General features: G+C 41.9%; 2 protein-coding genes across 4 annotated transcripts in view; one reads left to right on the top strand and one right to left on the bottom strand.

The window, feature by feature from the left end:
• Positions 1-3699, top strand: part of CNNM2 (cyclin and CBS domain divalent metal cation transport mediator 2) — a 161239-nt gene extending 157540 nt beyond the window's left edge. For both annotated transcript variants that reach the window (XM_064373914.1, XM_064373915.1), the window contains one exon: positions 853-3699. The gene's annotated coding sequence lies outside the window, so the exon portion shown is untranslated. The remainder of the gene's footprint in view (positions 1-852) is intronic.
• A 5788-nt stretch (positions 3700-9487) lies between these two features.
• Positions 9488-16162, bottom strand: part of NT5C2 (5'-nucleotidase, cytosolic II) — a 111862-nt gene continuing 105187 nt past the window's right edge. For both annotated transcript variants that reach the window (XM_012439410.2, XM_012439413.3), the window contains 8 exons: positions 15831-15872; positions 14545-14652; positions 14171-14237; positions 13328-13498; positions 11802-11853; positions 11233-11293; positions 10903-11079; positions 9488-10209 (listed from right to left, as the gene is read on the bottom strand). In XM_012439410.2, coding sequence (XP_012294833.1) covers positions 9982-10209; positions 10903-11079; positions 11233-11293; positions 11802-11853; positions 13328-13498; positions 14171-14237; positions 14545-14652; positions 15831-15872 — 906 coding nt within the window. In that variant the 3' untranslated portion in view covers positions 9488-9981. The remainder of the gene's footprint in view (positions 10210-10902; positions 11080-11232; positions 11294-11801; positions 11854-13327; positions 13499-14170; positions 14238-14544; positions 14653-15830; positions 15873-16162) is intronic.

Here is a 16162-nt window from a genome sequence, read left to right as displayed (position 1 = left end):
TTTGTATTCATTTTCTGTTACTCTTTACCTTCTATTCTTCACACTGTTTTATAACAATAGGGAATCTAAAATAATTCCTGCCAGGTCCCTGAGAGAATGAAAGCCAACAACAGCTCCTTTAGGGAGAACTTAGACCCTTCAGACAGCACCCATGTCTGAGCGGCCAGATTCCTCTTCCAGGCCCCGCTTTCCCTCGGGAAACTGACCCCTCGGACAGTTGGAGGAAACACTGGGCTGTTGCTTCTTCGGGCAGCAGGAGAATGACTTTGGCTTGGAAGGCCTCTGCCATTCATCTCTACAGAGCCCGTGGGGTCCAGCAGAGAAAGACCATCCGATAGCTGCAGTCTCGATGTCCAGTGGCTGCTCTGTAGCTCCCTCTGCTGGACTGTCCTCCCACAGCTGCGACCTTTTCAAGTGTGGAAGGGTGTGGGTCGAGTGGACCAAATGCAGGCCTCTGAGTTCTGGATACTGATGGAGGCCTTGCCCTCCTATACAGGGCTTCTGTGGGTGGGACAGGGCCTCCCCGCCCCTGAGCAGCCACTGGCACCCCATGGCTCCATTGGAGCTAAATTCCTAGCATCCAGGTAGTCCTGGGACATTCGCCTTCGCTCTGTAAATGAGGAGGCCTTTTCTCTGCTGTCTTGGAGGTTCCTTCCCTTCACTGCTTTGACCTGTATTCATCAGGAAAATTCAAAATCATACATTTAAACTCTTAGGAAAACAAAATCTTACAACTGACAGATATCGGGGTGCTAATCAATTAACTTAAATCTTGGTTCTTACATAATTTGAACTTGAAAGGATACCACACTGAACTCTTTCTTTCCTCCCTCCTCACCTCACTCCCTGCAGGGAGCTCAATGCCCATGTGGAAGCGGTTGGCATCCCCGAGTGGGAGGGAGTGGGGCATCGTACCATCTTCTAATGTGACTTCAAGGGACAGTGCAAATGTTGAATGCAGAGCTTCACTCTAATATGGAACAGTAACTGTGAGTATATTACCCGTGCTGTCCTCAGCACTGTACACTAAAGGGCCAGCTTTTCCACGTCTAGGAAAATAATGGTAGATACAAATAGATACACGTTTTCCCTAGGAAATGGAGCAATAGGAATTGGAGCTAAGCAGGGACCATGAACTTCTGCCCTGAAATCCTCTTTCCAGGTTGAGGAACAGACCTGTGTAGGCCCTGGCTGATCAAGCCTGTGTCCTGGCTGGTGAAAACACAACCACCTCTGTCACCATCTGAAGGCCAGCAGGGATCCGTAGCCATCCCCACCTTGCCTAGGCCCAGGAAGGTGAGGTCTCCCGGGCAACCAGGTTGCCCCCATTGTTCCCCAGGGGTGACCCTAGGCAGATGACTCACCTGGGTGGCCCAGGAAGGCTCTTACCTTATTCTCTGGGACTCCAAGCAAGAGCAGGCCAGGGAGGGCTGGCTTTGCACACTACATTGCATGATCCAGGCCCCCTGGTGGCATGGGAAAAACTCCCCTCTGCTGTTGAGCCCAGGTAGGGGCTTTTCTTTGCAAAGGGTTGAGGAGATAAACAAGACTGAGCTGGCAGGTTAAGGTCCAGGAGGCCTCTGAGGTACCATTGCTTATTGCCTGAGGAAACTGGCTCTTGTCCTGGGCCATGTAGTTCCATTCTGGGCTCCAGGCTAGTGGTGCTTCTGTCTGTCAAGGGTATCTGGGTGAATTGTATGTTAACCTGGAATTGGTAGGGCTATAGGAGGTTGAATAGCAAAGTGATTTAGGGATTCAGAAAGTTTTCTGATATAATTTTATCAATGAGCAACTTCTCAGTGGATTTTTATACCTCAGGGCCGTTTGCAAATCTTTAGCTTTTCATATTTCTTAGGTGTTCAAGTTGGTTAATAGGAGAGAGACGTTCGCAGACTTCTAAGTTGAGGGTCATTTGCCTCCATTTGAGGGGTGAGTGGTGCACCAAGGCTGAGCTTGCTGCCGTTACTCAGCAAGGCTGTGACAGGTGAGCCTTCCTCCTCTAGCACTTGCAAGCTTTCCGTCTCAATCACGGTTTGCTTGTTTCCCTTTTGCTACCTTCTTTCCTATCTGAAGATTCATATTCCACAGTCCCTGGTCAACCCTAAGGACGCGAAGAGGAGATGGCAGTGCACAGCAGCTGCAGAGCAGGGAGCAGCTTTCCTCCCACCATCCTAGGCTGGGGGCCTTCTTTGCTTCTCAGACCACTGTGGTTGGCCCAGCTCAAGGAAGCTTTCTGTCTGTATGCTACAGCCACAGCCATCATCTCTACTAGAATTGTTTTAAATATCTTTTGATGGGAAATACCAGGTTGAACTTGAAGCAACATGGAAACAAAGGTTCTAGCTGCAAGAGAGTAAAGTTCTAGGTGTTTGTTTGCCAAGGTTTATATGTACACAGATCTAACACATACTGTAAGAAGAACTTGAGTACACAAGGTTTTCAGGTTTTCATACCCATTGGGACCATGAACAGATGAGAATGACTGGGAGTATTGTCTTGCCTTGCTTGGAAGCATACCTTCTGGCATGTGCCCACATCTGATCCACATGGATTCACTTTTAGGATGCAGTTCTTTGGGGGACAGATTCCTCTGCAGATTCACCCTGAAGAGAACTATCCAGTGGACCTGGTGGGGCTTGGGTGCCTGCCCTTTTTATTGGAGGCTCAGGCTTCCAGAGCAGAGCAAAGTTGGAAAGAATGAGGTCTTAGGATTCTTATTTCCCAGAGATCCCCAGCCTAGCTTCTGATTCATTACTTCCCAAGTCTGAAGTCTACCGTGAAGGTGAAGTTATCCATTTTTTCTTGTTTCTGGAGTCCTTTAAACCCACAAGCGTATATGCTTTATTTTATATTATTTATTATGTACATATGCCTGGTAGTACTTCATCTGTGACTAGGACAAAATCTATCTTGAAGCTTCCTCATCCATGGATCCTAGGGTTCTGCTATCCCTTAAAGCAGGTGAAAGGGTAGTGTTTTTTGTTTTTATAAAGAGGTTGCTGCTTTTATGTTGGCCCTAGCATCCCCAGCCCCTTTAGTTGGGCCCACCTGTATTCTTGAGGACCAGTGTTTTGGATGAGGATAGAGGCAGGTCTCCTACCTTGTGGCAAGGCCTCTCAGATACCTCCATGAGATAGTTCTGAGGTGGTTCTTGGTGACAGGCTCTCTTCCCTATGTAGGGCAGAGTCTAGCTGTGAGTCTGCAGCCTCCTTCCTCTCAAAGCAGGTCAGTTGCCTGGCCCGACAAGGATAATGGTTTCTTCTGCTTTTCTTGGACTGCGGAATCTATCTTTCTGGATAATAGAAGCTGCCTGCCCATCTGGGCTCTTAGTATGCCTTTTCTTGGTTTTAAGGCCCAGTGCCAACATTGCCTTGGCCCTCAAGACCCTGCTTTGTGTCTGACTTTCATCCTTCTCAGCCTTTATTCACTGTATCATAGTGTACAGTTCATGCATTTGAGCAGTGAAGTTTTCTGAACACAGTTCAGAGCTGTGTACATAAACCTAAATAAGCACAAATGACATGTATAGGATTAATGAGCTGATTGTCATAATGAATGCATTTTATAATTCAAATGATGTAGATGTACAATCTCTCCTATTTATTTTGTACCAATTTATTTGTAAATTTTGTGATTGTTTTACAAGGTTTTTGTTATTTCTATTCTATTTAGATAAAAGATATTCTGTTCACCCTTCTAGCAGACGTGTGTTCCCTCTTCCCTTTCATCTATGCAACACCAACCATGCCATTGTGTTCAGCCTGGCTGAACCAACTGCCCTGCCCACTTGCCTGGCTTTGCTGGTAGAAAAGCTGGGACTGGACCTCAGCAAGGCAATATAGAAGAGCATATTCTTTGGACAGTGTGAAGTCTTAAAAGAAGTGAGTACTAGTTCTGTGCCTCCAAGTCACAGCCTGGTACAGCCAGTCCTAGGGGGAAGGTGGTCTCCTTTGCAAGGGCTGTAATCTGTCCTCCATCAGTTACTCTCTACATAAGAACATTCAGAGTATCCAGTCGAATTGCCCCATACATTGGCTGCTCAGTCACTAATAACACACAGTGCAGCTGGGCTAAGCCAGTGGTGTTTCCTAGGTAAGACCAAACGCCTCATTCAGGCCTCTCAATTGGCTCTGGAAGATGAGGATGGCTTTATATTTCCTCCTTTGCTATGCTAAGCCTGGGAGGAAGGTCAGAGCATGCACGGATAGGTCACTCTCAAGTTAAAAACATCCGGCCTGAGTGTGGCAAGGCAGGTGCAGGTGCTCTTTGGGGTTCAGTGGACATCCTGCAGTCTCCAGTTAATTGGTGTGGATGATACACGTTCTCTTCCATCACCACTTTGTCTTCTGTTCCTTCTTACTCTCCTCACTCACGTGACTAGTCCCTGAAGAACTTAGGGTGGAGCTTCAGGGACCCTCTGTGATCCATTCCTAAGCCACATCTTTTTGGAAACTCTTTTCTCTCCATTCTTAGTCTCCATTGTACATTCCAAAAAGAATCGTGCTCTGAGAATTTAGCCTCTTGACTGGTCCATTTATAGTCACTACTGAATTTATTTAACCATGGCATTTGCAGTCTGTTTTACTTACACTTGTCCTGTGGATAGAGACATTTCAGGGAAGAGCTGCTGACAAGTTGGCTTTGAGACACTGCCTGACTTAACTACCACTCCCACCTCCCCAGTCATCACCCGACCTCCTGAAAGTAGAATAAGGTGTATCTATAGTCCAGTGAAATGCCATCTTGGGAGCCTGCTTTCCTTAGAAGCGGGGCAGAAGTGGCAGCAGAGCTGGGGAAAGAAATCACTGTAGCACATTCACTCCCAGCCTGCTGCCTTGGCTAGTTTTTTTCCTGTTTTACTCACTTGGTCTCGATGAGCCCTTAGCTCAAATCAGGAAATGCTCCAAGGAAAATGGAGGCAATTTTTCCTGCTGTCAAGATTAGATTTGCCTAAACTTCCCCACCCGCTGCATCCTCGGAGTGCAGACACATCTCATTTCTAAGCTTTATCCTGATGCACTCCGGGGTTTCTATTTCACAAAAATTGTGCTCCTTAGAGACGTTTTTCGACTCGGCACTTCTGAGGAAACAAATACTGATCAGAGGGTCTTGTAGACAAAGTGGTAAAAACTGACTTTCTTATAGCCTGGAGTTGATTTCTGGAAACTTATTTTATACTTTTTGAAGATAATTTAATAAAGACATGATTCCTTATTACAGCCAAAAAGTTAAATTCTATTAGATGGCTAATAAACTTTTGCTTTCTTTGCATGGTAGTTGCGTCATTTTCCCTCCAAGGGCCTCACATCTGTGCTCTTATTTGCAAGCAGTCCCAGGACAAAGGGATGGTTCTAGGGCTCTTTTCTCTCACTTTCTGCTGGCAGCCTTCTCCCCTAGTAGATGACTGTGAGGACTGAGGATGCACGTTTCTAGGAGGGGAATTAGTTGCCAGACTTCTCTGAAGTGCTTTTCCTGTCAGGGTATTAGTGACTGCAGCATTCAAACAGTAGGCCAACACATGACAGGAATTTTTAGATTGGGCCAGCTTTCCTACCACAATTCTCCTAAGTCACTGACTTGAGGTCAGTGGGTTCAAAAAATTCTTTGTTTCAAAATACACCCTCAAATCAAAGATTACCTCTGGTGAGAACACTCTCTTAAAGACTGGACACTGAATAAACATTTTTCAGTGTGGGGAAGGTTTGCTTGGCAAATCTTCTTTCCAAGTATCTCAAGAACTTGTGAGACGTGGAAGGACTATTGCTGTCTTTCCTGGGAAAAATGTGTGCTCAGCTGCTTGGGCTCCAGTTTGTGTGGGAAGGTTTATCTCAGTCCAGACTCTTCAGGCCTGGTTTATACCCCTGGCCAGACATGGCTTTGGGAAGAGCTCCATGGGAGACCAGAGCATTTAGAGACATATTTATACCTAGTTATTTTGTGTGAAGAAATAAAGGGAGCAGATGCAAAATTCATCATTTTGTTTTAAATTGGAAAACGGATTCCTCAGCCTTATGGTAAACAGAGTCGGCAAGTTTGAGATGTAATGTTCTGTGTTCAGTGGGGACTACTGTTTTGTGTTACAGCTCTACAGAGAAACTTTACTGTATATATTTTATTTTTGAGATCACCTACCTTTGTTGGAATCAGTCAGACTGTGTGGTCTTGAAATGAAGACACTGTGTCTGAGGACAGGGAAAAATGGTTAAGAAATCCAGGTTAAAGAACAGTAAAGCTTTTTACTCATTTTATAAACGAATGTGCTGCTGCCTGTTTAAAGGACTTGCTTTCTGCTGTCTAGATACCTAGCAGTGCGAGAACAGTGTGGCGTGCTGTGTTCCTATCGGGAGGTGTGTGCCGGGCAGTGTGGGTTTCTGCTTTCTGGCTGCCTGTGCCTGTGGTCATCCCTGCTCCTTAGCAGCAGTGCATGTTTTTCTTCCGTCATCCTCAAGGTTGCTCTGGTAGAGATTTCATTCTCAGGGCCTCCCAAAAGTTATGTATCATTTCAAATCGTTCTATTTGGGGAAAACCTTTAAGAAAAGCTGGATTCCCTGGTCACCAATAAAGATCATTATGAGAAACAAAAGTATTTGAGCCCTAAACTACGAAGCCAAGTGAGGAATTGGAGTGTTAACTGTATGGCAATAGCTAGATCATAGTTACCATTTTTCCCACCATCAAAGAGATTAAATAGTTTCCATAACATGGAATTTGGATAAGGTTCCTACCCTAATACAGACTTAAATATGCAGTTGTTTGTCTCAGGCTATTTGTGGTGAATAAGCAGAGTATTTATTTAAAAATGACCAGGCAGCCCTGGAAAAATTGCTGGGCTTTAAAGTTGTTGACAAAGTATTTCTTAAATAAATATGTCTGATTTAGAAATATCTAAACATGGACAACAAAATTTTTAAATCTGACATGCAATTGCATGTGGCTTTTATAAGTGGTTCCTTAAAAACAATGCTAATGTGACTTAAGGATTTGTAGTTCTATTAAAAACCACTTCTAAAAGTTTCTTAGGGTAGCTTGAAAAGTTTGCCTTATTATTTTAGGTCTCAGCAGAGCTATGCTTATGGCAAGAGAAAATATCTTAGGTCTAAATAGAACACTGAACTTTCTTGGCTGTGACCAACTTTTCTGAAGTATACCATGAGCTTTCACTGACCATCTTTGCAGAGATGATGTACTGAGCAATTCCTCTCCCCAAGGAAACCCAGCAGGGCCTGGGTCTGCTGTACCTCTGACCAGCTGCTGTAAGGTTGGGAGCTCCATCTAGCACCCAAGAAGGGGCTGCCTGGTGTTCTACAATGCCTGTAAATAGTGTTTTCAAAATGCCTAGGAAAAAATTCTGTAAAGAGATGGCAGACTGGTCGTCTCATGGTGTAAAACCCCTCAGAATTTTTTTTCAAAGGAAAAGTACACCTTTTAAGTTCAACTTCCTTAACTACTGGCAACAGAGAGAAGTTCCTAATTTATGTTTTAAAAAGCCCAATTATGGTTGCTCTTCCTACCCATGGACCATTGACTTCCCAGTACACTCTTAACAAGAATAATATACAGAGAGGCAACATTTTGCTCTGGGTTTTGTGGAATCCTAGAGCTCTTTAATAATACATTTTGGTGGTCCTACGGAGAGGAGTTGTGACTAGCAGTGGAGTTCTAATTCCAGCTGGTTGTGTGCTTTTCACTTTCCTATCTTTGGACCCAGAGAATCATTTGCCATGGAATCATCTGGCTAGTAAGAGACACTTATATGGATGTAATACAAAAAGTGGTAAATCAAAGCCATCATGTGGTCCCTAAAAGGAACAATATGTAAATGTACTTACTATAATAAGGTAGCTCTGTAGATGTAATATATTCATAAAGTATTTGGGTTTAAGAAAACTTAGGACTATTTTAAACTGGGACATCTCCATCTTGAATGATAATAATAATTAGTAATTGGGATGACCACACAGTCTCCTAACATGGGCAACAGTCTAATTGCTATTCCAATTGCATTTCTGACCTGATTCTTTTAAAGGGGCATATATTCCCAATAGATACCATTTAGAATGTATGTTTCTTGGATGACTTATTCTAAAGCCATATATATCCAAAGTAGTGAGGCAGTATATCCTTGACTAAGTAATCGGGCTATGTTCCCTGCTTATAAAATGAATTTTTTTTTTTAAAGCCTCACTTCACAGTCCTGTTCCAAAAAACTTTCTGGGGAAAAAACTGTGAGGCCTATGAAATACCATGAATATAATCATGTTACAATATATCAGTTCTTGAATATTTCTTTTTAACCAAAAAAGAGATCTGGGAACGTTTTCACATTCCTTGAAAATACGTATTTCCTTTAAGAGAATGTCAAACTGATGTTACTACACCAAATCTAAACCCACTTGAAGACCAATAGCTGTTACAGTTGTGCTACAGAATAGGTCAAAGTCAGCATTAGAAATATTACACTTTATTGAATTCTGGAGCAGCTAATCATCTACCCTCCCCTGTTGACCAATGACAAGAACGGAAGAAAATATATGATGGCTAAACTAAGAGTCTATAAATACACTGTTTAAGATGTTGGAACAACAACTTTCACTGTACTGGTGAAACAGTTTTAATACCCTAACATATACAGTAATGATTCATTCTTGTTTAAAACAAGAAGTGATTTCGACTTGGGATTTTTTTTCTTGAGGGGTTTCACTCTTGTTGCCCAGGCTGGAGTGCAATGGAGTGATCTTGGCTGACCGCAAACTCCACTTCCCGGGTTCAAGCAATTCTCCTGCCTCAGCCTCCCAAGTGGCTGGGATTACAGGCATGAGCCACCATGGCCAGCTAATTATTTTGTATTTTTAGTAGAGACGGGATTCCTCCATGTTGGTCAGGGTGGTGTCGAACCCCCGACCTCAGGTGATCCGCCAACTCGGCCTCCCAAAGTGTTGGAATTACAGGTGTGAGCCACCGTGCCTGACCTCGACTTGGGATTCTGAGTGAATTTATTCACACTGATTGATTGATTGTGCTCTCTGCTTTAGTAAGGTTCTGGCTTACACAGCCCTCTTCCCATCCTCTAATGTTCAACTTTAATATACAGCAGTCAACTCTAGAGGATAAAAAAATCTGGAATTGGGTAGCATGAGCCATAGCTATATAGCCCACACTAATGAATGTTCTACTGTAGTATAAGAAGGAAGTTCCTCCCTTTGTTCCTTTGTCCTCTTACAGCTAAATTCTTTCTATAGATTTATCACAGATAAGGAAAAGGTTGTTTTTAGATAGATAACAAATAATAAGCATTTGTGCTAATACAAACAAACAAACAAAAAAGTATAGTAAGAATACTGTCTTTTCCCTCAAAATAGAATCCTGCCCTAAAGCAAGTAGAGAATATATCTGTGCAAAGCCACTGATAGAGAGGCAGCCTTGCCAGAGTCACTGAGGATGATTTAACGGCTTATAAAAGGAAACTTGACCTTAACAGAGACTACCGTTGATCATGGAAATAATATATTTCTCCACCGATATACAATACCATGTAATGCACTGAAAAAGTTGGATCTTGGAGTTATAGCACAATTTGTAACATTACAGCATTTCAGATCACCTCTTCCCACTCTTTGTTCTACTCTGAGACCCTTCACCACCCCTTGTGTATCCAGATACACTATGACATACTGATGATTTAAAAAAAGTGTCACAAGCCACAATGGAGCCAGCATGCAGTTCAGCCTGGTTTTGCCCTTATTTTCTTCTAATACAGACTCCATTATTACAATTTTGGACTATCTGCAGAGAGTACAGATACACAAAACCAAAAGAAGCATCTCTCTATGATAACAATAGAATCTTCAGAAACTTTTCAGATGTACCTTTCATGTAGCCCCCCTCCCTCCCCCTCAGTAGAACCCTAACAGGGACATGATTTGTTCCTGTGAGTCCTGCCAGGACTTGTTTAATGGGTGCTCGGCATTTTGGTTTTCCTCCTTATTCTTCCTCTTCCTCATCATCATCTTCATCATGGCAGTGTGTAATTTCCTGGGGAGCCAGTGGGAAGAGGTTGGGAGGTTTAATCTCGCTAATTGACCGTGTCAACTGATGCCGCTTGTAGTCAGTGTCTTTGAAATCCACTGATGTGCGGTTCCGGGTGGCAAGAGGAGACTCCATCTCATTGATATCTACATGTGTGTGCTCCACCGTTGATTCATGAGGCATCTAGATAGAACAAAGCCAGAGGCTCAGAAAGCAGGCAGAGCAAAGTAGCTTCTTCCCAAATCCTAACCCCTCTCCTCTGTTAGGTGGCCATGCAGTTACACCAATAATGGACCACAGGACAAGTCAATTTAGACTTATCTTCACAGAACTACTTTTAGCTGCCTGTCTTCCTCTCTCCCTGCCCCTCAAAATCGTGCCCATGTTGTCTACTGCAGCCTGAAATTGGAAAAGATAGTTTATTTTCTATTTCACAGCAAAAACAAAATAGTCCCGAAACAGATCAGAATATAGGAATATAAAAACCACATTTTCTTTAAGACAGGGTCTCACTCTGTCACCCAGGCTGGCGTGCAGTAGAGCAAATCACAGCTCACTGCAGCCCTGACTTTCTGGGCTCAATCAATCCTCCCATGTCAGCCTCCAAAGTGCTGGGGTTACAGGCATGAGCCACCATGCCTGGCCCACATAAAACTTTTTAATAGAGTAGACTTCAGAGAGTAAAGTTATACCCTGTAACTTCCAATTTTGGTTCTACTTTCTCAAAGACCCCTTCTTAGGCAACCATACAACCTGCCCATGGGCTCTGTACATCAGAAAGAAATGTTCAAACTATCTCTTGTGCCATCTCACACAGCTGGTTCCTGATCCTGGGCTTAGAGTACATCTTGGCTATCAACTGTAACTTTAACTCACCAAGACATGGGCAGCCCTGAAGAGGTAGCTGAATGGGTAATACAGCAGGTTGATGAAAGACGCTGCATAGAGGTCAGCGTAACGCATCACTTGACTGGCAAAAAGGGTCTGCCGAGAGCCACTGCGAAACAGGCTTCCCATCATCCCATAGCACATGTCCATGTCATGAGTTACTTTCTAAAACAAAGAACAAGATTGATTCTCAGCTCATTCAACAAATATTTATTAAGCAGTAGTAGTTGAGTGCCAGTCTCTATAAAAATCAGAAATGTGAAAAAATCCTTTTTAAACTTTGTTTCCCAAGTTTCCTCCCAAATCTCATTTGGATACCTTAATACGTCTCTGGATGGAACTAATGTCTGGACGCTCATTGCTACTGCTGTCAAGGTGCCTAAAGATAAAAGAAAAACTCAGTGAACATCTCTGAGAAAGTTTTTTTTTTTTTAAAGTAACACTGTTATTCAGAGTGACAGTGGAGCAATCTCAGCTCCCTGCAACCTCAGCTACCCAAGTCAGCTGGGATTACAGGCATGCACCACCACACTCAGCTAATTTTTGTATTTCTGCTAGAGATAGGGTTTTGCCATGTTGGCTAGGCTGGTCTCAAACTCCTGGCCTGAAGAGATCTGCCTGTGTTGGCCTTCCAAAGTGCTGGGATTACAAGCATGAGCCACTGTGCCCAGCCTGGAAAGACCTTTTTTTTTTTGAGATGGAGTTTTGCTCCCATTGCTGAGGCTGGAGGGCAATGGCTCAATCTCGGCTCACTGCAACCTCCGTCTCCCAGGTTCAAGCAATTTTCCTGCCTCAGCCTCCCAGCACACCCAGCCTGGAAAGAACATTTCTTATATCTAAGTGATTCCTGAAGAAGTTTTTAGGAAAGAAATTTTTAGAAAACTTACTTGTAGAGTTCAGCCAAAAAAATATCCAAGCTCTGAAGCTCTTCGAAAAGTGCTAGTTAAGGTTTGGAAGGAAAAGGAAGATATTTTAAATAAATAAGCACCCAGTTCTCAACTGCTGCTAAAACTAAAAGGTTACAGATGTCACTGAAAAGTATAACCTGGGACTAACATGCTATAGTTGAGTATATAGTGACCTACTCCTTCCCTTCATCAAGATAACTCATTGATACGGGCTTGGAGTCTGACAATAGATGAACACCATCATTTTCTCTTTAATTGCCTTTCCTCCTGCTTAAACACAATGACTACAACTTTCCCTTCCAGCCCAGAATTTATACTGTCTCAGGTATAGTCAGCTAAGCAAGTGTTAACAGTCCCATTTTTAGATAAAAGATTGAGAATTAGGTGACTTGTCCTGAGTCACAGGTCCAGGGTCAAATCAACCAGATTTCTAAAACTTCACAGGCGGTAAGTTGAAAATGTGAATGAAAATGTGAATCCCACTGATAGTACTGACAATAATAACAGCAACAGTCAGCATCTATAGCATGCTTCCTGTGTGTTGCAGCCTATCTCAACCTGGGTTCCTCAGAATTAAGCCCCCCTCCATCTATTGTATATAACACATTTTCTTCTATCTACCTTCTTTAGGAGAATGAGAAAAGTCTTACTAAATTTTCTGTATTCAGCTCCGTTAGGTAAAATAACGATGATTTTCTGTGTTTCAGATGAGGAGCCTTGGTTGAGAGAGGCTGTCACGTCTATCTTCTTTATATACATATTACCTAAGTTTTTCATCAGCTTTAGGAGATAGGTATTATCCCCATTTTTACATTTGAGGAAACTAAGGCACACGGTGTCTCAATAACTTGCCTAAGGGCATGCATATTTCAAGTTAAGGAGCCAGGGCTCCTACCCCAGGCAGGTTGAGTTTCCAGAGTCACCTTCACCACACTGCAGGTAATGTGCACCAAGGCTGGCTGGAGAACTTGTATATCAAACAATGCTTTAAGACTATATCTGTAACTCAATTCAGCATAGTATATATACTGCATATACACAGTGTAGCTTAGTTCAGGAATACAATATGGCCTCATTCTCTATATCTCAGAACAGTAAATAAAAAATACCAGAGGTGATTAACATTCAGAGCCATCACTGCCCCAGAATCACAGATACAGGCTGTTAGCAGAGAGACTGGGACTACTAGGCATGGTTGGGCAAATATGGGTCCATGGAGGAAAAGCTGAGTTCCAGTTCACAACTCAGTGTGACTGTAACACAACTCAAGACACCAACATTCTATACTTGACTTCAAAGAGATTCAAGAAGGTTAAACAAGATAACCTCTCATGTTTATTCAAATTCTGGAGTTCTGTAAAATATCTAAATATTCTATGGGAAGGAGATATCCAAATATCGAGGCCCACCTTTTGACCACCTCTGAATTTCTGAATACAAAGGAATGGTTTATCAAAGATGTCATTTCAATATACACTGCATCAAAGGTTTATGAAATGGCTTACAGCTCTTGTCGGTCCAGACATGCAGCTCCTGCGCAAGTTCAGGAATCACCAAAAAAGTTCGCCACCCTTGTCGTTTCTTGGATTTTAAAATGTCCCCAAAAATGTGATCTCCAATATACAAAATGTCTTTTCCCTTGGCTCCCAACAGATCACAGATTGTATCAGAAGAACCTGAAACAACAGAGTGAACAATGAGAAAACTGTCTCTATATTAAAATCAGCATTCCAAGTATTATAACCATTAAATTCTATGATTCATTTTATTCTTATAGTTATGTCAGGAACAGATTAGAAAAAAATAAAGACTCACCATTCTCTTTTTACTGCCTTCAAAGACAAGGCCTTCAGCTCCACTGTGCTGATCAGAGCTCTTGATCAGCAAATCCAAGAGCAACAAAACTATATCCTCATATTAGTGAAAATAACCTTCAAAAGAGCCACTGCCACTTTCATCACAAATCTGCCATTAAGCTGGTTTTATTCAACTGTTTGTAACTACAACATACTATATACCTATGCCCATGGAGCTCCTTGAAAAACCCTTGAGAACATATTGAGAAGTACCCCCAAGTGATTCCAGGCACTGAAAAAAGCCTCCAATAGGATTAAAAAAAAAAAAAAAAAGATCATTTTAGTGAAAATCAGATTCATTAGGCTATACTAACAACTGCTTAAACCTAGACTCCTATTGCATTAAGAGGTGACTAAACAGTAAACTTCAGTAGATGACATCTTAGAATACTAAAGAGTACACATGGCACTTTGCTGAGAGATCACCAAAGCTTTCACAGTGAGAGGTCTGAGCAAAGACTTACATTAAATAAACGGAAGTCTGTGACTAACCTCCTGAGTAGACGATACCATGCTGTAGGGGGCCTGTGTAGGTACCAATTTTCAGCTTGCCAGTTTTCTGTGTGAAGAATATGGACTTTGTAATACTTTATCATCCTATCACAATCCTCCCCCTCACCCCACAACCCCCCCATTCTACCCCCACCGCCAGTGCTACCTGGCCAGACAGCCAAGTGAATGGCACTTACTCTTTTCAATTAGTGGGTTGGTTTGGCTGCTTCAGTTAAGACCAAAATTCTTAATTTCAAAGGAGAAACATGGCTAATAGAAAAAAAAAATTCCTATTTCCTTACAGAGAGTAAGAGTGGGGAAAGGAGAAACATTAAGGACAGTGTGCTAGCAGACAGATCATCCTCCTGACTTACGGTATCCACCTGACGCAGTACTGTGCCTTCTCCAAAAAAGAGTGGTTTCCGTGCATCCACCAAGATCAGGTCAAAGTAAGATTGCCATGGTCGATGGGAGCTACCAGGCTGGTGAAGGAGAAACAGCAAAAGCTGAAACATCACTCCTTACCTTAAGGCTTACTATTTAATCTCACTCAGATGCAAGGAATATAAAAATAAGTATAGACAGAAGATCCCACTATTTTATTTTTTAAAAAGGTATTATGTCTAATTATAAGCCATATCCTTTGGGAAGCACACAAGGTATAAATACTAAATGACTGTAATAATATTCTATACATTTTAAATCATTTCATCTAGTGAATTACAATAACTTATCTTATAGCACTTTAATATATGAAAGTGTACTCACTCTGAAACTTGCTAAAAGGAGCTTAAAAGACATAGGGAGAGATGCAAATCAATACCCAAGGGACAGATTAAGAGAGAGGTAGATCTGCATCAGAGCTATGTATACAAACTAACATGAAACTGTTACTAGGAAATTTTACTGGTTACCTTGTCAGAATGATAGCTCTAGGTACACACTGGCTTTTGGCTCACAGTGTAAGCTAATCACAATACTAATGAGCGAATTATGCCCATTAAAATCATGACTATCCTGAAATGAAACCCTGGCATTAACCCTTTAAGACCAACCCAAAGGGTACTGCACACTGTGATTTCAGGTATTCTCAAAACAGGGATTTGCTGGTGTTTATTCACAAAAGTCTAGGACTAAAATTCTAAGTTGCAAGAAGTATTCCTTAAACCTAAGTGCAGCCGCACTGCATGAATGAAGACTTGTCTGCTAAACATCAAGGTTAAGTGCCTTCTTGGCAAAAACTTAGCAACAACTAATGTAAAATGTAGAAGTTGCAAGAATATACACACATTTTCTTTTTCTGTTAATCCAATATCTTCCACAACCTGAAAATTCCTTTCATTGCCACACAAACTTATCAATTCTGCATAGAACTTCTTGGGCTTAAAATTGTTCTGATCCCATCCAACTAAATAGCACACGAATATCCCTTTATTTCTGTCTACTAAGTATTCAAGTTGTAGACTCTAAATTAGCAATTTGATTTTAAATTCTACTAGCTCCTAGATTACTTCTTATGTTAATAAAGATTAGACAATAGGCTTAAAAAGAGGAACTCTTCTGGGTGGGTTCTGAACAATTCCTTCCCCCTCAATATTCCAGAATGATTAAATGCATTCATTAGTTTCAAAGCAATGGTCTATTGAGTCACATATAGTACCTTGGGGCCATGTGGGAAATCAAACAGGTAAGTCATAATTTTCTGGAAAAAAAAAATTAGCGTAAGGTCCATATACTACTTTTGCAAAAGGCATATAACCTAAAGAAATTACGAGCTTTCCATAAAACATGTATTTTTCAACATAGGATTCACCACATTTTTGATTCCTCTAAACTTTATGAAATCATGGCAGTAGAAGCCAGAAATTAATGCTTTACCATACCAAAAAGAAAAGCTTCTGACATTTTCAGGGAGGATACATACTTCCTCTGGAAGATGTTTTTGAACACACATTTGGAGGTAAGGAGCATATGAGGTAGGGGTATAGAGAA

The sequence above is a fragment of the Aotus nancymaae genome, unplaced genomic scaffold, assembly GCF_030222135.1.
Source record: "Aotus nancymaae isolate 86718 unplaced genomic scaffold, 86718_ANA_hifiasm-v0.15.2.pri h1tg000010l, whole genome shotgun sequence".
Classification (NCBI taxonomy): Eukaryota; Metazoa; Chordata; class Mammalia; order Primates; family Aotidae; genus Aotus; species Aotus nancymaae.
This window is presented reverse-complemented; position numbering and strand designations above follow the sequence as displayed.